This window comes from Girardinichthys multiradiatus, chromosome Y (genome assembly GCF_021462225.1).
Source record: "Girardinichthys multiradiatus isolate DD_20200921_A chromosome Y, DD_fGirMul_XY1, whole genome shotgun sequence".
NCBI lineage: Eukaryota > Metazoa > Chordata > Actinopteri > Cyprinodontiformes > Goodeidae > Girardinichthys > Girardinichthys multiradiatus.
Genome location: NC_061818.1, coordinates 3,636,171 through 3,663,168, shown reverse-complemented (window position 1 = coordinate 3,663,168; position 26,998 = coordinate 3,636,171). Strand labels below are relative to the sequence as shown.

Below are 26,998 nucleotides of genomic sequence, written 5' to 3'. Positions count from 1 at the left end.
GGTACCGCTGCCTCGAGGTTGAAAGCGGTACTTGCGCACGGCCACTAACTATGTACAGGGCGTATAAAGCTGAAACAACCGCCTTGAAGATTTTTACTGGGGTTTTAAATGGGTCCCAAAAAGTAGCTGAAGTAGTTTGCGCTTTAAAGACAAGAGGCATTGCCACGCAGGTCCTGGTTTAATGGCGATCGTTAAGAAAATTACTGTTAATATGTCCATAAAATAGTGTCAGGCAACTCTAGAGCTACTAGAAAAACTGCGAGCTAAGGAGACAAGTAGGCCTAGATAATACACATGCTCCGATGGCATTTTTTAGTATTTAGATTCATTCTGAAATGGAGGCACGTCTATTTTCTTTTCGTTAATTTAAATTCAGATCAAAGACTACAAAACAATCTGCGTTTCAGCCATCATCTTTGCTTTGCATGCAGTTTGCACAGATTGAGGCTTGGCTGAATATAAAATATCAAAATATATTTAATTAGGTTGAGCACCCAAATAAGGATAAACTTTTTTTTTATCTCATTTCGCCTGTAAACAACGGTATAATACAGAAACACGATAGAGAACAATGAAAGAGGATGCTCGCTCTCTTTTTGTCTGTGTGTGTGTGTGTTGGGGGGGGGGGACTTGTGTATGTGTGTGTGTGTGGGGGGGGACTTTTCGCTACGACGGCGCTTTTTCAGGCTCAATGTAAAAGTCCGGCGAATCAGCCACAGAGCCGACACACCGCCGCGAACATTTACGACGGTTAGGCAATGGCACTTTGTTTCGCTACACTGAGCAGAGGAGGGGAGGAACGGGGGGGGAGGGGGGGGGGGGAGGGGCTGATACAGAGAGAGAAAGAAAGAAAGAGAAAGAGAGCCTTGGAAGTAATCTGCTGAACGGAGTAGGAAAAAAGAGATAGGCAAAAATATCCTAATGTCTCTGCTTTTGTTCCACTTGAAGTAAACTTGCCGCGTATTCTAGATAATGTCCAAGAATGTCAATTTCTGGAACTTTGAGCAACTATTACGTGGACTCCATCATAAGTCACGATAGCGATGAACTCTCAGGCGCGGCTCGCTTCTCCAGTGTCCAGTATTCCGGTTCTACCTCAGTTCCGAACGATGGAGCCACGCATTCCGAGCACGTTCATTCCGAGTCATATCCGTCCTGCAGCTTCCAGCCCAAACCTCCGGTTTTCTCATCACCCTGGCCGCACCACGGAGCTAGTGGTCTCCCCGCAGTCTACCATCCCCACATCCCGGGCCAGCAAGTGGCCGCCGCAGAGACACGGTACATCCGCTCATGGCTGGACTGCGCTTCACGGGACGCCGAGTCTTTCCCGGGCCAGAGCCAAACTGGCCAGGTCAAACTGGAGCCCCAGATTGGCCATCAAGACGGGGAGCCTCCCGTGAAAATCAGCGGACAACACGAGACCAACACGTATATCCTGGAATCGATTTCCACGGCGGGCCGCGAACTAAACCACCTTCCGAATTCCATCCCGAGACCAGGAGTTGAAGAAAGTAAGAATGTTAGTGAAGGGAGTAAGAACAAGGACGGCGCGGATCAAAGTAAGTTATGAAAGCAGGGAATGATGCGCGGGAGAGGGATGACTGCCTGGGAGACAGTAAATGTTTTAATGCTGCCATAAAACAAGAACAAAGAGCCGCAAATCTACAGCGCTCCCACCCTCTGCCCTCACAGCACATAACATGGACGCATATAAACGTGATTTACAGTATTCAAAATAGTTGGGGGTATTCCTCTGAATACAGTAAGCCTCCTGTTATATGTCCATGTATCCTGCAAAATTACATTAATTGTTGATGCGTTTATTGAAGATAAATATTTTATTTCTTCTGAAAACTTATGAAAAGAATATTTTCACAACAATTGATATTCCCGCTTCCAAACGTACAAAATGTAATATTTGTGCATTATTTTGTCTCCGTGATCCCTAAAAAACAGACTAGAATATAATATAACATTCTTTTAATCCAGCAGAATATACAGGGAACTAGTGTAGGATTCTGTAGACATTTTAAGTATTGCAAACACAGCTAGACTGCTGGTAATGCAGACTGATTGAGTTCTTATAAACCTGGTTACAATCAGAATTCGTGTTTGCATGTCGAAGCCAGTGCTCTCTGTTTTGCCCGATCTGTTATTCACCCCTTAATACAGTCGCGCTAAAACGGCCTGTTCTATATGTACAACTTTATAGCATCTGCAGTTCACAAACCAAGAACGAAAAAGCAGGTGCAGATATAGGAAAAATAGTATCCAAATTCATCAACCTTTCACTGGTCATAAAATTGCTGCGTGGCATAGAATTTCGTGCTGCTTTCAAAATTTGATTTTTTTTTTTTTTTTTTTTTGTGCAAACATTGTTCTGCTGTCAATATCTGTCCATGGTTTTAGATTTTATATTTGGGCAAGATAATCGTCAGACGGTTCATTTCTGAATTGCCACTCTGTGGTTTCCTTAACATGTGATGTAACAAACCCTGGTCGACCCTGGAACGGGCATAGAATATTTCTGGCCCCCAATGGAGCCGCTATAATATCCTGATATTACATGGCAGTCTACTGGAAAAGGCAAATGATAAAGTAAATTAATAGCTCAGGCATTAATTTGTGTGTTTACATTTGATCGCAAATTATTATGATAGCTAAAGGAGAATAAAAATAATAATTGGCTTGTCTTGAATCACACTTAATATAGTTCTTTGGCGTCTGACCTGTAATAATATGATCCGGATCTGCACATTCACTAACAGCCGCAAAACACAGTTCTGTAATCACCGTCCACTATTGGTGTAAGTTGAGTAAAAAAAAAAAATAAATAAATCCAAGACATCCTGATTTCAATTAACTTGGGGGGTATGGGATGACGTATTTTGGGCCAAACGGAGCGCTTAGTGAACTGCCTGTTTCCTTCTCTAATCCCACCTGATCCATCGGCCGAGGAGCAAGAACATCCATCTGCTGCGCATTCAACAGAGGCTTTTTCAGAAGCAGAAATAAAACTGTACAGCGCATATTTTATCAATGCATGGCCACTATTACAGCACGTTAGCGCGCAATACATCAATGCAGTGAGCCCTCTCAGCCTCCATTCTGAATTATTTGACTTTTCACCGACAGTGTCCCAGACCGAACTGCTGATTGAGAAGGTTTATCTGTCTACAATGCCAAAGGAAGAAGTATCTGTCTGCTCTTTTACAGAATAAGCATTTTTTTAATCTTCTGTTCTTTACTAGATTTGTGTTTCAATAAATGTTTCAAGCAGTGAGAGCCTTATTTTAAAGACACATAACTCTTCGGTTTCATTCATTTCTGTTGAAATGTATTATTAAATACATAATTTTCTGAGTGTAGATGATAAAATAGTTTGTTTTTTTTTTTTTATAAAACAACAAACTTTAACTATATGACCAGAATGACACAGTCTGTCATCTCTGGGCCAGATATTGCTACAGTATGTAGCTGATATTTTAGCATCATATGCTGTTGTTTGTTTAGTACCTTGCCCCCTCACAGAAAACAGGTCCAGTAATATTAGATGCTGACAGAGAATGCAAAATATTTCACGCTGAATAATCAACATGCATACATTATCAACATGCAGTTTTTTGTTTTTTTTTGTTGAAGGGAGGGAGGTGAAAAGCTGCAGGGCATGCAAACATTAAAGCCATTTTGGTTGGTTGTTTTTATTCTGTGTGGCTTTAAACTGTTCCCTGATTTTGTTATGACATTTCTTGGTATAGAGTTAAAACTACAGGATTAGTATCAAAAACATAACTTACGAGTTAAAATTAGGAAAATAACATGATGTGGTTTCTAATGATGTCAGAAATATGTTTTCCCAGTGACAGAAGGTTGCCTCATGTCTTTCATTCCTGATAGAACACCTTGATCAAATAGGCTACCTAAGCCTGGGTTTTAATGTTTAGGCAAATTTTGATGGAATCAATAGGCTAAAAAAGACAGAATTTTAAAATATATATCTAGGCAAAATAAACATATGATTTGAACAACTTTAAATAGCAATAAAAAATGTCATTTTCATGGACATTTAGTCTTTGGAACGTCATAGAGTCTTCATGTTTTTTTCTCTCAAAAGCAATGGCAAAATACTCTGTGTTTCCACAATTTTTGATTTCATCAGACGAAGGCCAGATTCCTAGGCCACAATGTCTAATTTGAAGGCAAGAGTCTGGACAAGGCAGTGGTACAGACATAGTAAACTTTCAAACTGGACTCTTTGAATGCATGTCTTATTCCCTTTTCAGTAAGAAAAAGAAAGGAAATATTATATGCATGATATATGTTGACAGCAGAAGGGTTCAGAGCTCAGTTCCCAACCCTATTTATTAAAAAAAGTCGAAACCCTACCTTTCAAAACAACATGTTAAGTTAAGTTTCCTTACAGCCACAGAATTTTCTGTGCATTATAGGGGCTGGGCAGTCATCCAGAATAAACGGCAAAATCACACTTCAGTCCTTGTGCTGCTGGTGGATAGACTCACAAAGTTATTGCCTCCAAAGTGAATAACGTTAAAGATGGATGAACAACCCCTTTAATCGACGTGTTACTCTGGGTGGATGGGAAGGATGAGTGTTAGGGTTTAAAGGGATGGGGAATGGGGACGGGTGAGGAACAAAAAATACGACAAGGAGCTGTAATACTGTGCCTTTGGGATAAATGAGAGGTTAATTTCTGGAACTATCAGAGTGAAAATGCAAAGGTAAGAGACAATAGGCTGAGTAACAGGTTTTTGGCCATCTTGTTTTCCATTTCTATGTATTTATGGAGTTGTCCACACTTCACATGCTTACCTTGTCAATGACACACACATGTCAACAATCATGTAGCAGTATTATTACCCACAGAGCTCAGTTGTACATGAGTATCCATCTTTCTTTCCATGAGCACAAACCACACATTACCTGGCTGATACATAATTTGAATGGTTTGGATACAACTTAAGCACCCCCAAACACGCACACTGTCAGACTCATATACGCATACCTTTCACTCTCCTCCACCCCCATCTGTCATCTTTGGTGACAGCCATGGTCATGACCTTGCTCCACTAGTAATGAATGAGTCTCATGGTGATAATACACCAAAGGCATGCAAAGCACCCACTTTGCAGTTTGCTAGAAGCACTTCACCAATACACATACACACATTTGTCTCTTTTGCAGACATTATATTTTGCTCTGAAATGTAATCGATCTTTTACTTGCTGGCCATGTTGGACACTGGCTATGCTGGAGCAAATTGATTCCAGAGGGTATTGAGGACACATTCATTGATGAAAGCTGTTGCTCATGGGAAGAAAAGAGAATAGAGGACCTATCATTCAGATCCACATGGAATTGATGCCACAGCATCCCATGTTTTATGTTGGCCTCCCAGTCCATGCTCAACACATCTCAAGTTTTTATACTATGGTTTCAATGTGTTGAGCCTATTACTTGTAGTTTTTCAGTCATTGGCATCTATATAAATTTGAAAAGGACATTGAAAGTCTTATAAGGAAAACTTTAAAACATCTTAATGGGTTAAAAATGAGTACACATCAAGTCAAAACTGAGATTAAACTACAATTGTTAATAAGCAAAGTAAGTTCTAGTGATAGGAATATTAACCTAGCATTTCAGTATAGGTTACTCCAACTACAGGCAATGGTGTTGCTGTTTGCAACACCATTGCCTGTAGTTGGAGTAACCTATAACCTTAAATCTATAAGAATTGTCCCGTCACATATTGGAGTTGAATTTCAGATTCTTCATAAACAAATAATTTTCTGTAAAATGTGTGCTGCCTCACACAAAGCTTCACCTTCTCAAGGATGATTCTTTACTCAAAACTATGAAAACAAAAAGAAAGAATTGTTATGACTGTTGTTGATAAGATCAGATGCCCAATGTATTTTTGTGATGCTGTAAGACAATAATGCTGTAATTAAAAACAGACTTTTTACAATGTATCTATATGTACAATTACCCACATAGCTATGCATCCCTAGATCATCTTAGGGGTTTAAATAATTGAGTTATATTTTCTAAAACATGTGAGATGTTTATAGCAGAGAAGAACAGATAGCTTCAAGCCCAGAAGAAGGCCAATGTGTGAAAAAGAAGTCTTCACTAATTGCATCTGTCTGAAAGCAATAAAAATACCGTGGGTGGGGGTGGAGGGGTGGATGAGTGGGGTGTGCTGGGCAGCCTGGTAAACGAGGGAGGCCACATGGTAAGTAAAAAGAATGTTGAGAAAAAAAAGTAAGTATTGTTTTTACCCCCTTTCAAAAATAGGAATATCAAATTCAAAGGGCCCTAATTATGCAGCACACAATGTGATTTAGTATTTCAAATCCAAGTTACCACAAGGCCACAAATGATTTACATTCACTTTTGTTTTCTATGTATTTTGGAGCTTCAGATCTTGTTCAGTTCAAAGAGGATTCAATGGGGCTAAATTACATAAAAGGCAAATGTCACCTTTATTTTTTCACGTTAACTGTGAAATAATGCAAAACCAATAAGAAAATATTCTTGTCTAGTAATTGGCAGGTAACTGCTGTTTGCAGAGGTTTCTGTTAAGTCCTACAAAGGCAAACGTGTGGAACATTTACCAGTTAATGAAATGCAATACATTGATATTATACATTCAAAAATCCTCATGGAAAGACGTTTTTCTGCTTCCTAAAGGAACAATTTGAAGTAATGCAGTGACATCCACACCATGATCATCATGGTCTCAAAAGAGAAGGAATGATAATGAAAGCATTACAAAGCTGTATATCATATTCCCCGTGTGTGTAAGTGTGTGTGTGTACTTGTCTGTGTGTGTGTGCTTGCTATCATCAAGGGAAATAATCTGCTCAATTTTGAATTGATATCTTAGTCATAAAATCTTTTGATCTATTAAGCCACAATGTTTTCCATCTACTCTGCAACATTTTAACGTATTGGATATCAAAATATTCTCTTAGAATGTTTAAACACCTGGCTTCCATGAAGACCATTAAAAAACTATGACCATGTCATATAGTTGTGTAATAAGGGGACATCACAGCTTTTTTTCTAGGCTTCATCTTTTGCTTGCAACATAGAAAATAATTTGATCAGTTAAAATAAATGAATCTGTCTTGAAGTCAGACTGCAATCTCCCGCTTATCTAACATGTTAACCCCCCACCACACACACACACACACACACACGCGCACACACACACACACACACACACACACACACACAAAATTTAAAGCCAAATGTTTAGATTGTCACATTATGTTCTCCTTGTGTTCCTACAGATGATCCTTCTGCCAACTGGCTTCATGCACGCTCCTCCAGGAAGAAGAGATGCCCATACACTAAATACCAGACCCTAGAGCTTGAAAAGGAATTTTTATTCAACATGTATCTCACGAGGGACCGGCGGCATGAGGTGGCACGCGCACTGAATCTGACAGAGAGGCAGGTTAAGATTTGGTTCCAGAACCGGAGAATGAAAATGAAGAAACAAAGCAAGGACCAGTCGAAAGAGTAATGGGGCTCAAAAGGACCCTTCACATGCTCACTCACTCACTCTCTCTCTCTCTCTCTCTCTCACACACACACACACACACACACACACACACACACACACACACACACACACACATACACACACAGAGAGAGACAGGGAGGGAGGGAGAGAGTCATAGCTTACCACAAAGTCAATCTATCATAAAGCACCTTGTTTGAAGCACCAGAACACCATGGCCAAACGCACATGCACACCAGGTTTCATTACCATTGGCCAGTTTACTCAAATAATCCAACAAGGCTTTGATACTGTATTCAAAATATGAAACATACAGTCAAAGATTCATACAGAGCTTTTTATTACATTCATGAACTGAGTGCAAATTACTATCCTAAACACATGCAAAGACTTACGGCATCAAGGAATGAGTGAAGTTCAGTAGCTTGGCCTTGGACAACCCAACAAGTTGACTGGAGCCCAAAGAACCACAACCTCTGATGGAGGATCAACATTCACTCCCTGAAACACATACACCCCGGAAACAGAACATATCCATAAAACGTGATGGAAATGGTATAGTAGTGAAAGTAAAGTCTTAAAAATAAGATAGTATTTAAGAAGGCTGCAACTTTAAAATCATTTAAGTTTATGTTAATGAATGAGGATGGTCTTACAGAAATGCAGCAGTTCCTTGTGGGTATTTTCTGCTTTAAATGAACTGCACTTCATACAAAAAGCAGACTTTATTATTCAGTTAGTAAATGAGATAAGTATTTGAAGCTAGAAGTCAGTATGAAAGGGAGAACAGGTAGCAAAACCATTCTAATAATTAAATAAAACACAGAAGCGGATTGCTAATTGAAAGACAGAAGCTTTTTTTTTTTCTCTTTTTTTTTCTCTTGAGCACTTCATTTCCTTATTTTTTGTCCATGCTGCCAACAGAAGCACATAGAGGTCATGAAACTGTATGTACAGTGGCAGTAAACTGAAAGTTCTTTCAGTTTACTGAAAGTTCTTTCAGTTTCAATATTTTGTATTCATGGGCATTTGCAGGTTTGATTGCTTCCTAAAAAAAACGCTTGCTTTGTCTCAAGCAGCATCTCCAGTGCGCATGGATCTTTGGCATGCAGAGGGAAAACAACAACAAATTACCACAGTCCAGGTTCTACTCACTGTGTTTTTGGGTTACATTTTGGAGGATATTATCTCTGTTTTTCTTCATACAAAATATTTAGTGTCTGCTATGCAAGTTTTTTTTTTTTTTGCTATTTCAGAAAGTCTACTATAAAAGGGCTCTCAACTCCTGGAATGATTCTGCTTGTAGTTTGTTATCATTTACAGATATTTAACTCCTGAACATGCTACTGTATCGAGCCTGAATGGTTTCCTGTGGTGGTGGCTTGTTAATACGGGGCGCTAGGGCACTGCCCCATCAAAATTCGCAGGAAAAAAGCATATACACAGTAAACATAAAATACAGAATAAAAAGTAATTATGACATCGGTTCACTCATGAAATGTGTTTGACTACATTTTTCAGCATTCGTATTTCATTTTGGGTTTATTTGGGGTAATTTTTTTGTGTAGGCCTAAATTCATGTTTTTCAATGGCAAATGGTGAGAAGAGTGTGTATGTATAATCTTAAATGTTTTGCTTATATGTGACTTTATTCTGGTCTAATTTCTCCACTGGACTCAGCTCCTTGCGCTTTTTGTGTGGCATTCTTCATCCAATCCAATCTAAGCCACACCCCTGGCAGCTAAAAGTGTATGTCTGATGGATATCAACGGAATAATCAGAAAATAAGAAGACAGGAGAAGCAAAAAAAAAAACAGTCATTTATTTACAAAACAATAAATTCAGGAGGCTTTTGTGGAAGGAAAAAAAGCGAATAAAGGACTTTCGATCAGACCGACCACACTTAAAAATCTCAGCAGCAGGAAGTAGAGTTTATTTCTGGGTTGTAATCCCCAATCTCTACTGCGCACCCCCCTCCCCCCCCCAGCCGTCACGGGTTTCCTGTTTGTTTTTACTGTTGTTTTGATGTCTAATAGCTCTGTCCATTATCTTTTAAGGATTTCACCTGAACATTTTGAATCTGGGAGTTCAAACACGTGGTGGGTTTGCTGAGCAGCCCTTTCGTTACTGTGGTGTTATGTGAACTGTGGACTTTGGCATCAGGTAGTTTATATTCAGAAGAATCTTGTGTGAGTGTGTGAATGTAGGTGAGCACAGGTGAGTTTGGGTTAGTGCAAGGGAGTGTTGGTGAGTGGATAAGTGTGAGTAAGTGCAACCTGGTCAACTAGCATGGTCTTATCCAGAGAAGAGCTACAATTTTTGCAATAAGCAGCATCAAACCCTCCATTTGTGAGAGAAAACGTTTACATGGTTTGTGCATGCCTCAAACCACGTGTCATTTTGAACACGTGGTTTTGTTGCTGTATTAAATAGTGTGTTAAATCTATCTAGAGCTGTTGCTTGCTGAAAATATATTTAAAAAATTGATACAACGTTTGTAACATGAGACATTTCTAATTTATTGTACACAAAGCACAAAGAACATTGTCTTTCCTGTTGGGATAGGTTAACTATGAAGAATATGGTTTTGTCTTTTTGAAACATAGTATCCGACTGTACTATAGATGATTTTTCTTGTGTCTGCTATGATTTTTAGGGACTGTTTTCCATGTTGTTGTCCTGTCTGAATTATTTAGTTTGATGTCAGTCCAATGAATTTTGTATGTCTGATTTGTTTAATGGTATCAGTAATTAGTTCCTCATTGTTTGTGTATTGAAAAAAACGAGACAACAAGATCTGATGAAAATGAAATAAAACAATTTTTTAATGAGCTTGCAACCTTCTACTTTAGTTAAATTTTTCCATTTTCTTTTTGTATTTTTTCCTCTCCTCTTTTTTCTGTGTTGTCTCTTATACTTTGTGCAATGGCACTGCTCATGCTAGATTCATATTAAATTGAAGACCTTATGTCAATATGATTTGTTTTGGTTTCTGCTTCCCGTTATCATTTTTCATATTTTGTGGGTTTTTAAAGGGAAATATAGTGACAAGAAACAATAAATTTACATTTAAAATTTTATATTTGAGTATAAAACTTGAGGATGAGACAGCAATGGGAACAGTTCTGTCAACCTATCTAATTTATTCACCTTGAAAAACGATACACACAGAACTGTATGAGACATTGAAAAACAGTTGGATGAGCAAAGCATGTGGTTCAAATATGTCTACTCAGTTGTGTCTCTGTCGCTGTACACTGGGGCTTAAAGGAAAAGGGCGTCAGTCTGGCTGCAACACCAAAAGAAATCATAATTTCCTCACACACACACACACATACATACACAGATGCAGAAACACACAAACAGATGATGAAAGTATTCACTCTACATGCATCCATTAGGAGCTTGGAATTGTCATTCCATTTTTTGTCTTTACAGAGGCCAAGGCTGATACACACAGAGTATGATTAACATTTCAAGGGTATAATTTATTCTGTCCTTTTTAAATTTTCCCTTTTTTCACAAGTGTAGTTAAAATGTATTTTGCTTTTAATTGGCTGAGAGGAAGGGTACACCATGATTGGTTACAAGTCTATCATAGGGCCAAACTATGACAAACAGCAATATAGACATTCACTAGACTTTGAGAAGACACCAGTGTACTTGGAGGCTACCCCTGTAGGAAAGCAGATAACATGAAAACTCAATGCAGAAAGACCCTTGTCTGATATTTGAACCCAGGACCTTCTTGCTGCAAAGCAAAATTGCTAACAACTGCAAAACTTTGAAGCCCCAAATGTCACATTATGAAAAACTCAACATGTGGTGGTGAATATGCCTCTTTGGTTGAATGTGTCTGCAGGCAGCATAAAACAGCAAAATTTAGCATTACTCTGTATGTACAGCTAATTTCATTCAGTCATACTAAATATGATTACTACATTTGCTAAGGACAAGCAGTGGTAACATCCAAAAGTAAAAACTAGGTTCTTCTCTTCTGTAGTTTTTTCTTTGAAGTTTCTCCTATAATAGAAAAAATGGGATGGAGGGTTCATTATCCTCACACACACACACAAATATTTAACTTGAATATTTACAAGACTCTATGTAACTGCCATTAAGATCATGCCCCAGATTTCACACATAACATAGCTTTGTCAGTTACTATATACAATCATATCTGATAAATTAGAATATTATCAAGAAGTTCTCTTTTCTTTAACTTAATTCTCTAAGTGAAACACATTACATAAATTAATTACTCACAGACAAATTTTTCCAAGCCTTTATTTCTGTCAATTACGATGATTTCCCATTTAAAGCTTATGAAAACATGACATTTAAGATTAGAACATTACATCAGACCAAGAAAAAAACACTATTTTGATACAAAAAATGTGGGTTTAATGAAATGTATGTTTAATACCCGCTCAAAGGTTATTTTCTGAAGGAACTTTTAATCTGACAATTGAGCCTCATCAGAACGCATATTCTAATTTATTGAATATCACTGTATACAACTAGTTGGGGAAGAAATTAAGGCGTTCTCGGGCCAGATGGGATACAAGATCCCTCCAGCAAGTTCTGGGTCTTTTCCGGGGTCTCCTACCAGAGGGACATCCCCTGTTGTTGGGAGGCAGAGGGGATATCCTAATCAGATGCCCGAACAACCCCAGCTGATTCCTTTTGATGCTGAGGAGCAGCGGGCCCACTTTGAGCTTCCCTTGGATGATAGCCTTATACTTAGAGGTAATGACTCTCATCCACTGCTTCACACTCGGCAGCAAATTGCTCCAATGCACAGTGGAAGTCATAGGCTGAAGAAGCCAGCAGAACCACATCATCCACAAAAAGCAAAGATAAGATCCTGAGGTTCCCAAATCAGACACCCTCCTCACTACAACTACTCCTTGAGATCTTGTCCATGGACCCCACAAACAGGATAGGTGATAGGGGGCAGTCTTGGTGAAGTCTAATTCACACTGGAAACAGGCCCGAAAATGCTGACACAGCTCTTGGTTTGCGCATACAGGGATTGGATAGCTCTTAAAAGCCACCCAGACACCCCATTCTCCCGCAGAACCCCTACAAAATACCTCGGGGGACACTGTTGAGGCCTACTCCAGATCCACAAAACACACGTAGACAAGTGAAGCACACTCCCATGACCCCATCAGCAACTCTGCGAGGGCAAAGGTCTGGTCCACTGTTCCACAGCCAGGACGAAAGTTACATTGCTCTTCCTGAAACTGAAGTTCCACTCTAAGTCGGAGCATCCTCTCCAACACCCTAGAGTAAACTTTCCCAAGAAGACAGGGATGTTTGGATGCACAGTATTATTAGACTATCATCTGCATTATCATTACATTTTAACATACAAAATTATCATCATTAGAAAATATCCAGGTTTGATCAATTTTACTTTGGATGTACAGTAAGTCGCCCAAGAAATATCAAATAGTACCCTGAAGTAACTAGCTGGGTTGATGATACAGGAAATTCAGAAGGCACTACTCTCCAGCTGTAAACCTCCCTCCAGCCCTGCATCCACAGCCTGCTCTCCCATGGAAAGACAAAAGCTGCATGCCTTCTCTCCCAACTCCCTGCGTGAGGGGGTGTTTATTGGTTTTATGATAGTCTTTTAAGGTTGCAGCCAAGCAGACACCCTCTCCCTTCAAACTTCGGTGTACAACTAAAGAGACATATATTTTAAACACATGCTGGCTCATCCAAATCTCTCTTTTACTTCCCTTTCATAATATAAGTATAAGTGTATGTATGTTTACATTTGTGTACAAAATATACTTTTCAAATTAAATTTAATATCAAAAAGGAAAATAAGGAAAAACCTTTTCAAACCAACATGGACCTATGTAAAAAGTAACCCCTACATTTTTACAGTGAAAAGATAACTTAAACAGAACCTGTCTGACAACATAGAGTAGGCTAAAAGATTTTGAAAAGCAACATGTCATGGCTCAGTGCAAACACATTTGAGAACAGATGAGAAACAGCCATTGACAACTATCATTATGAAAGCCATTCCAAACCAGAGCCATTATATACAAAAATAAAAACATGGAACAGCGATTAACCTTTGCAGGTGTGGCAGAATAAAATTACTGTGGGTATAGGTGATCACAAAAGAACCTACAATAACATCTTAAGCACTGCAGGCCTCACTTGCATAATTTCAGGTCAGATTTGTTTGATAACTAAGAGATTGGGCAAAAATGGTTTCCATGGAAGAATTCCAAGGCCAAAACCGCTGCTGACTGAAAAGAACACAAAGTCCTATCTTGCACTTACCAAAAATAAATCCTAATGAGCTCCATGGATTTTGGGAAAATATATATGAACTGACCAAACAAATGTACTCTTAGAAGGTGTGCGTGTTGTTAAATTTGGCATAAAACTAACACAGGACTTCAGAAATGGAACATTAAACTACAAACCAAGCATGGGGTAATGTGATGGTTTGGGCCTGCATTGCTGCTTTAGGGCCTGTACAACCTGTAATTGATGGAGCCATGAATTCTGCTCTCTATCATAAAATCCTGATTGATAATAACTCCGCCAGCAGTTCAAGACCTTAAACTCAAGCTCACTTGGGTTATGTAGAAGATCAATTATCTGAATTACTCCAGAAACTCTAACTCTGAATGGCTGAGAAAGAAGGTCTTGGAGTGACCCAGTCGAAGTCCAGACATAAATCTGATTGGGATGTGACATGACCTTAAACAAGGTGTTCAGACGAAACGGCATGACTATGAATATTGTAGCTTCACACTGAAGGCATCAAAACTATGAATTAACACATGTGGAATTATATACTGAACAAAAAAGTGTGAAACAACAGAAAATATGTCTTATATTCTAGGTTCTTCAAAGTAGCCACCTTTTGCTTTGATTACTGCTCCGCACACTCTTGGCATTCTGTTGATGAGCTTCAAGAGGTAGTCACCTGAAATGGTTTTTACTTCACATGTGTGCCCTGTCAGGTTTAATAAGTGGGATTTCAAGCCTTATAAATGGGGTTGGGACCATCAGTTGTGTTGTGCAGGAGGTGGATACAGTACACAGCTGATAGTCCTACTGAATAGACTGTTAGAATTTTTATTATGGCAAGAAAAAAGCAGTGTAGTAAAGAAAAACAAGTGGCCATCTTTACTTTAATAAATGAAGGTCAGTCAGTCCGAACAATTGGGAAAACTTTGAAAGTGTCCCCGAGTGCAGTCGCAAAAACTATCAAGCGCTACAAAGAAACTGGCTCACATGAGGACTGCCCCAGGAAAGGAAGACCAAGAGTCACCTCTGCTGCGGACAATAAATTTATCCGAGTCACCAGCCTCAGAAATTGCAGGTTAACAGCAGCTCAGATTAGAGAACAGGTCAATGCCACACAGAGTTCTAGCAGCAGACACATCTCTAGAACAACTGTTAAGAGGAGACAGTGTGAATCAGGCCTTCATGGTAAAATAGCTGCTAGGAAACCACTGCTACGGGGAAAATTAAGCAGCTGGTAGTAGATTTCTGCAGGTACATTTTCAAATCAACCTACATTTCATTTAATCTCAGTATGCCATTTTAATAACTGCAAAGTATTTGTTGTTCTTATTTTGTAAATGTTTTCCTTTAATGTACAGTCTACTTTTAGTTCTTGATTTTTATACGTTGCTGCTACCACACCTACATTTCCCCACTGTGGAACAATGAAGGATATTTCTATTCTATTCTTTAGTTGTGGCTCATGACCACCATTAATAAGTCTAGCTCTGCTGGAGCTGTTCTGTACAAAGAAAATGTTTTTCTCTCCACTCTTCCTGGATGCCCTCAGGACAGAACATCCAATGGAAGTTGAGGTTCAGCAAAGTCCATTGGATATCATAGTCAGAAAACATATTTCTTTTTACAAATGTTCTTATTATATTTTAACTGAATATGGCTTCACTGAATTGCCATGTATTATACCTGTGTTGAATAGGAAATCACTGAATTTGAATACATTAAAATTCTCAACCAAACTCCTTTGTCTTCTTACAATTTACCAATGCTGATGTGTTCTTTCCATTTGTAATATCATTATATAGAACACTGCATAAAATAATTTAAATGGGGTACTCCATGTATATGTGGTCTGAAAATAAAAACTAAAATTCTTGTTTAGTATCTTGTCTTTACTGTTGAGAAATCAGTCAAAGGTAATAAGCAATGATTTATTTATCATTCTGATGTTATATTTTTCTTGAAGTTAGAATTAGTCATTGATAATAAAATATAGAGGAATTGTTATATAATTAGGATGTTACTATAGATGATGTTTCTATTTAGACAAAATACGCGAAAACACAGAGTAATAGTAAAATATGGGAAAGTTCTGAGAAGATCCATCTTTAATGCTTTTTAAGTATGGGAAATCAGTACTGAATAACTAATGAATGTAATGTTTAACGTTAAAATTGAATGAATAAATCAAAAATAGCAGTAATTAATGAATAGCTCGCTTCGGGGTTATCGGAAGCGATTTTGATTGAAAAATCAGTTCTGGCAAAGAGTTGGTAGGGTTCAGTGGTAAGTATGTAATATATGTTAGTAAAGTGTAACTCTGCGTCGTATGCTTTTATTAATGATGCGACGAGAATGCTGAGACAGAAAACATGGCGGTGTGTCACATGCAGAAAATGGTCTTTCTGCACAGACTTTCTTTTTGTATTCATGAAATCTCATGGAGAGGGACATAGCCTACAGTTATCATCTGGCTTACTTTTCAAATCATTGATAGATTTTTACGAAGTGGAAAAACCTAATGCTAAATTATTAATTATAACTAAATAAAAATTAAGGGCTTCACAAGACGTAAAAAGAAGTCAAGCTTGTTTCCGTCTTCAAACGTGACTCTGAAGAAAATGTAAATGATCCAACCCATTCATCTAATGTTAGCTCCAGTTGATTGGCTGATGTTAAATTGTTGTTACAGCCAGTCGCTATTTGTCACCAAACACACCATCCGCGGGTCTCGCCCTCCGGTCCCGCTCTTTGTGGTGCAGCATGCTGTCATTGGGCTCCGGGAAAACACTCGTGATTTAAATATGGGCTTAAAGTGTGGATCTCTTCATTTAAAAAATGACCTTATAAACGAAATCGTCTATAACTGCGTGAAAACCACAGCAACAAAATGTTTCTTTATTTCACCCTCTCATATTTATTTAATCTACAAATGAATCTCCATTGTAACCCTTAAATCCACAGCCTTGATACGCGTCTCTTTGCCCCTGGATCTGAAGGAGCTCTCTATGCATAAAGAGCAGAAAATTAAAAATAAAGTTTATTCATATGCTTCCGTTTTTGTAAATGCTTGATTAATCTTCCCGATCATAACTGATTTGTCATATCTGATCAGGGCCGTCTTCCCTGGGAGTGGAAACCAAAGAATGTATTAGCTGCTCCACACATGTTCAACCCATAGCGCATGAGAATCATATTAAAGACTTGCGAAGGAAAGATGGTTGTAGGGTGTGTACATGATACCATATGGTACTGCTGCTTCCAACCGGACCAGAAGGGTCAGATTAATCAGATTAAACACAGTAACCGTGACACTACAAGTTTGTTGGGTGACAGCTAGAAGAGTAGATTTATATTAGCGAAAATTACAACTGTGTCACAGGCAAATAATGACAGAAGAAGAAGACAAATTTGAGGTCATTGAATATGCACATATATTTTTCCCTAAATAGATTGACGTTACAGTTGTAACACATTTTCATTTTACAGTTTCTTCTGTTGTGAATAAACGTATACGAAGTGCTGCCAACAACTGTGCAGCTTGCCTTAAAATATAAAGTATGTTGTGTGACTTACTCGTGGCGTCAAGCACATGTGAAAACCGCATACTTCCAAGCCAAATATAATGGATTACTTTATTTTTCTACGTGTTTTAAATACATATTTTTAGTTTTTAACGGGGAACATTTTAACGGGACTTTTCACAATCCATTGCCAAGAAACACAATAAAAAAAAATAATAATAATAAGTAAATAAATAATGATAGCAGTGATGTTAACAAAAACCACACCCAGATCGAGCTCCAGGCTTCATAATAAAAGATTCCTGCACACGGTCCATCTTGTGTAACTGTAAAGCAGTCGGGTCGGATTAGGACGGTGGTAATTATTTTATTTCTTATTTCCGGGTTTAATTGGATTAAATAACCAGAAGAAAAAGGAAAAGGGATTTACCCCTTTGGGTCTATTAAGGTTTGGCAGCTTTACCTTTTCCTTCTTCACCTCTATTTCCCACGTCCGCTGTTGTGTACACTTCCTATCACTATTCCACCCAGAGAAACAAACAGCACGACAGACGCAGGATGTGCTGCAGGACCATGCGTCTCACAGCCCACAGTTAAAAAGTACGGAGGCTATGGTATGAAGAGGGAAGCTGGATCCCGGCGCGGATGCTTCGGAGAAGAACCCACTGCCGGGTGTAGTAAAAATAAGGAATAGAAGACGAGGGGAGGGATAGGATTCTGCTCGCAGAGAGGCGCAATAAAAGAATATGATGGCAATAAAAGTTTATAGCGTATAAATTTCTAAAGGTTAAGAACTAAACGGCTGTAAAACAAACACGCCGTGAGGAAGGAGGGAGACGAAAAGCCATCGAAAAGAGAAGAAACAGAAAAGTTTCTGAAGCCCACTTTTTTCCCAATCTCCCACCGGTTGACAGAGGTCGAGGACAGAGTCAATGAGAAAGATGAGAAGAATAAAGAAAACACTGCAGCACTGGAAAGCCCTGGACATGCAGGGAAGTAAGCCACAAATGTATGTATGAAGAAAGAGAAAAAAATGAGTTCTGTTGCAGCAGTTAGATAGAGAGCGGGAGACGCATCCTTCTTTTATTTCCCCCTCCTCCTCCTCAGCTTTGGAAGTTTCGGTAGTCCACCAAGGTGTGTGTGTGTGTGTGTTTTCTTCTCTCGACCTCTCTTTGTTTCCCTCTCTTGATGCTAACTTCAGGCGCCATTAACTTCCACATCCAAACACGAGTTCTGCGCTGAGAGGAAGCACTGCACACTGCGCAGACTCTGCTTAGACAGGGTCCCGAGCTTCTTATCCGGCTTTTAATGAACAGTGAAACCGGGCTGCTCTCGCTCACTAAAATATATTTACAATAAAAAAAAAAAGAGTACCTTTTACAAGAACGTCAATGCACCATTTTGCCTTTTATGTGATTGTAATAAAGTAATTCGTCTGTAGGTTTGATCTCTGTAACGGCTTATCTTGTGTGTGTGTGTGTGTGTGTGTGTGTGTGTGTGTGTGTGTGTGTGTGTGTGTGTGTGTGTTCCTGTCTTGGCATCACAGTGAGAACCATTTTCCCGATTTCACCATCAAATTGAGGACCGTTTGTACCAAAGTGAGGACATTTTGCTGGTCCTCACGACCTATTTTGCTAACGGTTAGGTTTAGGACTAAGGTGTGAATTGACTTTAGGTTAGGGATAGGTAAGCAATGGTAATGGTTAGGTTTAGGGTTATTGTCAGGGTTAGGGCATAGAAAGGGTTGAAAATGACTGAAAATCAATGGAAGTCAATGGGAGTCAACACATGGTCCTCACTACATATAGCAAAACAAGAGTGTGTGTGTGTGTGTGTGTTTGTGTTTCAGAGTGATTGTGAGTGTGCGTTTGCTCTCCGTAGTCTCGTTGTTTTAGACATTGTGATGGTTCATGTTTCCACTGAAATTAAAGCAAGGATAAGTGCTGAACTGTCATGTTTAAAAGTTTTTTTACTGCCTTTAATTCTGCCTATTGTAAACGTACATACACACCTACACACATGCACGCAGACACACATACACACACATGTAGTTTCGATGTACTGTTATCTGTTAGAAGTGATGTTTTTATATTACATTTATGTTAGGGTGACGGAAATAACCCGGCGATGGAACCTACCAGTCTAGTTATTTTACACACTGCCTTTAAAAAGATTCATAATTTAGGGTTGTTGGCTGATGTGTAATCTGTTTTTACTATTTTATCATTACCCTCTTTTTGTAAATTATTTACAATTATGTACACCCTTAGATTTTTAAGACTAAGCTCCGTCTTTAGTTTTTCTGTCTTGTGCCTTTATCTTTTCTTCGGCAGTCGGCACTAAATGTAAGGTTTCCAGTGATTTGGCATGAGAATGTTTAATTTAGGCCTATTTTTATTCTGGTCGGAGTGTCTATGCCTGTTGCGTGTCGCGGATTATTTTTGTGTCATTTTGTTTGAGCCACAACATCCCTAATCATCTCCAACACTGAGATTTCAATTACTTATTTTTTGCAATCCCGCTCACTTACCACTTTAAATTGTGACTGAAGAGAAAGAAGCACAGAGCCACATGGTCGTGTTCAACCTCTACATGCTCTTACTATACACGGCCGCTTGGTGGGGATCTTGCTCCACTCACGAGCAGCTCTCCATTTGAGTTTGACTTCCTCAATGAATTACAAGTGCAGGATCTCCTTTAAAACAAGTACAATTTATTATGTTGTTTTACATTGCAATGAATATTATTTAATATAATTTTAGCAGAATTAGTGGCTAGCGTTTATATATTGTTACTGTGCTTCAGCCCCAGTTCGTTTCACACGATGGAGAGGGTAAAGGGAGTTGAGGCCTCTGATAATAACCCACCTGCAAAAAGGAGCTTCATGAACGGCCAAAATATGTGGATTTTGAGTTTAAAAAACATACAATTACTCTGCATAAACCCTGGTTTCTTGATTTGGATGTGTTTAGCACAAAGGACTTTTTTATTTAGAGTCATTAGATGATGTAGACTTTTGATTTGGCTTCACCCAGCGAACAGATGAACAGCATTAAGAGCGAAATGTCGCTTTGATTGATCGAATGCTGACTTTTAACGCGAAATCTGACTGACTTCCTAAACTGTGGCTGCTTGTTACGTATCGGCTACGAGCGGGCGTTCTGTGTTAGTGGCCTGACTAAGATACGGGGGAATGGTAAGACAACTGTCAGGCAATCACTCCATGAGCTGAAATAATTATGTCGTGCACCTTGTCCCCATTTCGTTATACAGACAACAGATCTCACAAGCTAACCTTTATACGGAATAAAACAGGGCGCGGAGGAGTTCCAATAAGATCCTATTCTAGCCAATAAATCAAAAACTTACAACAAAAATGACTTCAACTGATGGAACGCAACATATTTCACGTGGATGTTGGCATCATTTTGTTCTCCAGAAAAAATAAATAACTGAAAGATGGAGTAATGACATTTGCTTTGGATGAAACAAAAAACATACCCCAGGTTGGAAATAAAATCGTATCTTGAAAAGAAAATTATACTCAAAGTAGGCAAACAGCCAAGACACAGAAACATAGTTTGTGACATCATAAAAGTGGATTAAAAGTATCCAGATTAACAAAGTTAGCTCCTGCTGTGGGCATTAAGGTGAAAGGGGGTTGACTATAGGCTTGTTTGTATTTTGGTTTGTTTTACATTGTTTTACATTTCCATATGTTGGCCGACCTCTATCAATATGTTCTGTAGCTCCAGTCATATCTAGAGATGGAGGAGCTGAGGTAGTAAGAGGAGAAAACCTTCCAAGGCGTTTACAGGCACTGATTGTCTGAAGGGCTTTCCTCCCAATTTAGCTTCTCTATTGGAGCGAGGTAAACACAGTGTCACTACGGTTTACACTGCTTTATAGTTTGTTAAAGCGTTTACAGCCACTTTGTCCAAGCCTATTATCCTCCCCGGCCCTTCTCACATGTTTATGGAGATCATACTTCTAAAAGTAGTCTCTACGATCTTCAGAGAGCTGCTTCGAAGCTTGTTTATTTTCTCACCAGTAGCATCGGTCATGAAAAGGGAAAGAAAAGAAAGCTCCCACGACTGGCACTAAAACGTCCATTACATTTATAAGCAAGGTCTTGTAAAAGCTGCAACCAAATAGAAAGCGCGACTCCTTCCCTTTCCTCCCAGGCTTAGCTCCTCTACTCTCGGTAGGCCGTTCCGACACGTTCGGCTTCCCGTTTCACAAATTATGGAGAAACATTAGAAAGAGTGGCTGATGTTGCCTGTGGCCACTACATAAACCCCACACCCCCACCTAACCATCCACACTCCAAACTCTTAACACTTGATATGCAGAGCGGGATAATTCTCATTTATTTCCCCGTTCTCTCATTGCTCGAGGAAGGCTACTCTGCTTCACACTCATCCTCTTCATCAACTAAGCCTCCTGTATTGACAGCCGAGCTCATCCACTCCAATAACTAAAAAATAGAAAGGACTGAGGCTGTGAAGTAATGAAGAATAAAGAGAGATAAATAAAAGGGTTGGATGTGTAGTTTTGCGCTTCTCCACATTTGTCTAAAAGTTTAAGAACTGTTAGTACAAAATGACAAACACACACATCGCTCAGAAACAGACAGACGCCATGGCTGAGGAGAAAACGTGCAGGAGAGGGGGCTAGGGAGAGAGAGAGATGAGAGAGAGAGAGAGAGAGAGGAGAAAATATGAAACAAGTCATTTGCAAAGGAGTAAATCACGGAAAGCGGGGTGAGAGCGCGACAGGCTCGCGGTTCCACTGGAATTGTGATGCGCAGGAGTCTTTCTTCCTCCTCTGCCGCTTCTTCTTGTCTTTGTTCTTCTTTTTCTTCTTCGCTGGAGACCTTATGGAACCGCGCTGATTGTTGTACTACTTCTTGTTGCAGTTGCTGTGCTTGTTTTCGCTTCTCCAGCTGGCTGCCTCTTGTTACTCACGGTTACTCTCACCACAACCAGATCCAGTGTTGTGGCTACGAGAGTAAACTGCACAGCCCCGGTGGCGGACCCGCTTCTCTCTCCCCCATCTTGGTCTGTGTGTGTATGTGTGTGTGTATGAGTTTGTTGTCGGCGTGTCACTGCCTCTCAGCACAGCACAGAAGCAGCAGGAAACAATAAAGAGAAAAAGAAAAAGGACACACCAGAAAGCCTACTTTGACTGTGCTGAATCTAACAAAAACTGAAAAATATCCACAACACGAAAGATGAGTTCATATTTTGTAAACTCGCTCTTCTCGAAATACAAAAGCGGAGATTCGTTACGTCCGAACTACTATGAATGCGGTTTCGCACAGGATCTGACCGGCAGCCGGCCCACCGTTGTCTATGGACCGGGATCCAGCGCTACCTTCCAGCATACTCCGCAGATCCAGGACTTCTACCACCACAGCGCTTCCTCGCTCCCGAGCAACCCTTACCAGCAGAGTCCGTGCGCGGTCACATGTCACGGGGAGCCGGGGAACTTTTATGGATACGACGCCCTGCAACGACAGACGCTTTTTGGGGCCCAAGACGCCGACCTGGTCCAGTACAGCGACTGCAAGCTCGGTGGCGCGACTGGATTGGGCACAGAGGATACGGAGGGGACCGAGCAGAGCCCTTCGCCAACACAACTGTTCCCCTGGATGAGGCCACAAGGTGAGGAAACGGGAACGCCGCTGCAACGGTTGTCTTTATATTTAAGGCTTTCTCTTTTTCTTTGCAAATACGTGTCCCCAGATGAAGTGTTTATTTTCCATGATGGAGAGTCAGGAATCCAAGACAAATTGAGATTAGAAGTTAATAATTATATATGTCAGTTGATGGGCACTGACCCCTGCGTCAAAGTAAAGGCAAAATAAAATGTTCGAGACTCCAAAGAAGCCTAAACACAGAGACAGAAAAAAACATGCAAAACAACAAAATCCACAAGAGTGTGGAGAGGCCCACCCCACCCCCAACCCGCTCCCACCATTATCCAGCAGAATGGAAAAGAGAGATGTGCTGCATACATTTGAAACATTCAATTCTACTCGCGCTAAGATCCCACACGGCTGCCTTGTAGACAGGTACCGTTTGACGCAACTTCTGGCAGATATTTATCATATATAGCGAAATGCTGGTGCTGGGTTACAAATAACCTAGCATTTTTTGTGTTCATATATATATATATATATATATGTGTGTGTGTGTGTAGATATATATGAACGTATAGATATAAAGGTAAAGTGTGTGTTTGCGGTGTTTGTGTGTGCTGTTGAGTTGGGGCGAAGGGGAGAAGGCTGAAGCAGGAGTGAGAAAGCAGTGAATTGTTTGGCCTCCATAGCAGCCTGTTTTGTTTGAGCCTATATTTATTCGGCATTGCTGTTTGTAAGGGTGCTCTCTGTGTCCGCGTCTCTCTCTCTCTCTCTGTGTGTGTGTGTGTGTGTGTGTGTGTGTAAAATATAGAGAGAGAGAAGCAGGAGAGGGTAGAGAATGAGACCGTCCGGGACTTGGTTGACGTTTAAGGCTTGAGCCCCAGGCGCGCAAAACCTTTCTAGGTTTTTCTTCTTACTTTCTTATCTTTATAAGGTGCAAAAATATTTTTTAGCGTTTAAACTTGTATTTCTTCTCTTCATTGTGGATGGTACGGCTTCCTAACCCTCGAAGTGTCGTAAATGATATAACTTGCTCTGATGCATATTCCATTTTCTTTCTTGTTTGTTGTTGCAGCTTTCCTCAAATCTGACCCATAATTACAAGACGTTAGTATTAGTCTGATGACTGACAGTACAATAGGTGTGGGGATTACAGTGTTTCTGCTTCTCCTGATCTTAGAAGAGTAACAGTATTATACAGAACAAATGTTTAAACAACGGGCACGGTGTCAAAAACTGAGTGACATTATCAGAAATATGTTATTTATGTGCATCGTTTGGGTTAATGCCAAAGGCACAAGAACACTACATTTCTGTGAAAATTCGTCTTTGCTAAATGGTACGCATTTCACGATCGGTATTACGAAGCAGTCATCGGCCTCTTCTACAACGCCACACGTGACATTACCAGGAAATGCGTTGGAGCACGCCCGATCCAGGCTTTATTTGAGTCGTAACTTGGGAAATAGATTACATAAAATAACTTCAGCCATGTTGCCTGAAATCTCGGCAACGTTCGATCCTAACCTTCAGACTGGTCCATAAAAATGTGGCAAAAGGTTGGGTTGGTAATTTTATTCCTCAGGTTTGTTTAGATGTTCATTTTTCAATTAAATCCTAATGTCTCTGTTATTAAAACAGATCTGAAGCTTTTTTTCTTAAACGTTTGTAAAACTTGATAAAAAAAACATCAAAGCAATGACATGTTGCAAAACAACGTTTTTGGCACGAGAAGTCTGATGTTTGATGTGTTTTAGGGTACCTGTTTCCATTAGTGCTCCTTAAAAAGCCATTCGGTGTTCGTGTTATAATAAATGGGGAAGGATGTCCTTCATTTTATAGGTTGTGAAAAGCGGTGAATATGGCACCGCTTTCGTTTCTTACCCATTGCACAAAACCCAAGCCAGTCCCGGTAAATGCAACACAAACAGAACCTTTACATCACATGTCCACGCACATTTACAAAGGCCCCTTTAATTTCTTCTCCTGGCTGTTCTGCAAAAAGCGCTTCAGTGCCTGCAGACAGACACGCTAGAAACGTAACCAAATATTGAGGGTGGAGAGCTCTCTTGAAATTCGATAGACGATTCGATTGATGGAGTACGTACTGTAAAATATAATTTTGATATTGAACTGCAAGCTTGATATGATCCTTTGGACTAAAAGCAGCCTTCCTTATTGTAGTGATAAGCGCATATGCTTTGAAGCCAGGGCTCCATTTTTAAAATCTAATCCTGAAAAGTTATTACTGACAGGGCTTTGCGCGCACAGGTTTATAAACATGTTCCCTAGAACCCAGATTTAATACTTCAAAGGTTCACTTTGTCCTAAAACTCTGAATGCTGCTCCTTCTGTGGGCGGCATATTTGAAAATATATAAAATATCGACGATTCTAAAGCCGTAGTTTTCACGTTAAAACTGTTATTCTCAAATGTATGTATTGTATAAGTATCACATAATTTTTTTTCTCTGTAAGGTAGTTTAACAAACATACCGCTCCCTCACGGCCTGGTTAATGGAGCTTCGGAAATTTCTTAACTTCCAAGTTGAAGCTATATAGGAAAATACATAATATACATCATCGTTTGGCAGCATGGTTGATTGATATACGGCCTCATGATGATTTGGAAAATGTAAAAACAAAATCCTGATCTCCCTTTTTATTATTTACCTCAATTTTAATTAAACGCAGATGGGGGTTGTCGGAGGTGAAGATATGTACATTTTTACACACTGTCTGGAAAAATATCCACAACTACATATACTTACCTAATATTATTTTGACGTGAAGCTGCATGCATTTTATTCTTTGTTGGAATCAGACGTCTAGGTGACGGCCTGCTTCACGACAACAGAAGTGCTTCTTCTCTTATGTGACATGTTTCAAGATTTCCAGGTAGGCTAGATTCCATTGGTCGAACTTCTGAATACAACTGCACCTGCAGGCTTATCACAAGCCCACCTAAAAATCTGTTCATAGCGAAGTAAAAACTCAGCTACTTTGCAGACAAATTGTATTGACTCTATACATAAACGCCTCTTAGCTTGACTCAAGATGAGTCAAGCAATGTCACAATCAGGCGGTGAATATTGTTTACTATATCAAATAAAGATACACATGAATGTAGATAGTTCTTGTTATTTTTATTGATTGTTCTCCACGTGTATTGTTCCCCTCTTCCTTCTTTCTTTCCTCCCACCAGTAGCTGCGGGCAGAAGACGAGGCCGGCAGACCTACAGTCGCTATCAGACTCTGGAGCTGGAGAAGGAGTTCCTGTTCAACCCCTACCTAACCAGGAAGCGCCGCATCGAGGTGTCGCACGCGTTGACGCTGACGGAGCGGCAGGTTAAGATCTGGTTCCAGAACCGCAGAATGAAGTGGAAAAAGGAAAACAACAAGGACAAGTTCCCCAGTAGCAAGAGCGAACAGGAGGCGGTGGAACGGGAGAGGAGGGAGAAGGAACTGCGAGAGGCCGGTGGGGGTGGAGGAAGGGGAGAAGGAGGCGGAGGTGCAGGTGCGGTGGCGGGTACGGCGGGGACACAGGGTTCCGTCAGTGAGGACTGCTGCGAGAAAACACACAAACAAATGTAAAGAGTGGCAGAATATTTTGAAGGGTCGGAGTGGTTAATCTAAATCGTCAACAGAGGTGATGGGTGAAGTTGGACCTGTGGACTGTTTTGTCTTTAGTGAGGCCAATGGACTGCCTGCTCTCTCCATGATTCATCAGATGAGTCTCCAGAATGGTGAGAGCGTGAGTTAGAAGGACTGAATGTCTGCTGGCTGTCAAACACACAGGAAAGGTGTTTTAAAGCAAGAAAGGATCCAAACCGCTGTAAATCAAACTGAATTGGATGGCACTTATCATTCGAACTTAACTAGAATATAACCCCCACCCCCATCCCCTCAAGAATAAAGAAGAAGAAAGATTAAAGGGTAGCCTCCTTTTTTGTGGAACAAGTATCGTGAAACATTTCTATATTGTTAGAATTTTATC

At 39.9% G+C, this 26,998-nt stretch overlaps 2 protein-coding genes across 4 annotated transcripts; both read left to right on the top strand.

Moving 5' to 3' along the window:
* Positions 1–900: 900 nt before the first annotated feature.
* Positions 901–10,523, top strand: LOC124864568 (homeobox protein Hox-B9a-like). Of its 2 annotated transcripts, none has more exons than XM_047359397.1 (2): positions 901–1,511; positions 7,317–10,523. In XM_047359397.1, the coding sequence occupies exons 1-2, from the start codon at positions 983–985 to the stop codon at positions 7,550–7,552; spliced, it is 765 nt and encodes a 254-aa protein (XP_047215353.1). In that variant the 5' UTR covers positions 901–982; the 3' UTR covers positions 7,553–10,523. The 2 variants fall into 2 exon arrangements, with proteins under 2 accessions (XP_047215353.1, XP_047215352.1); XM_047359396.1 differs by having other exon boundaries at positions 901–1,559.
* Positions 10,524–22,065: 11,542 nt separating this feature from the next.
* LOC124863980 (homeobox protein Hox-B8a-like) lies at positions 22,066–26,998 on the top strand. 2 transcript variants are annotated; one of them, XM_047358577.1, is made up of 2 exons: positions 22,066–23,024; positions 26,210–26,998. In XM_047358577.1, exons 1-2 carry the CDS (start codon positions 22,592–22,594, stop codon positions 26,593–26,595), a joined length of 819 nt encoding a protein of 272 aa, XP_047214533.1. In that variant the 5' UTR covers positions 22,066–22,591; the 3' UTR covers positions 26,596–26,998. The 2 variants fall into 2 exon arrangements, with proteins under 2 accessions (XP_047214533.1, XP_047214532.1); XM_047358576.1 differs by having other exon boundaries at positions 26,207–26,998.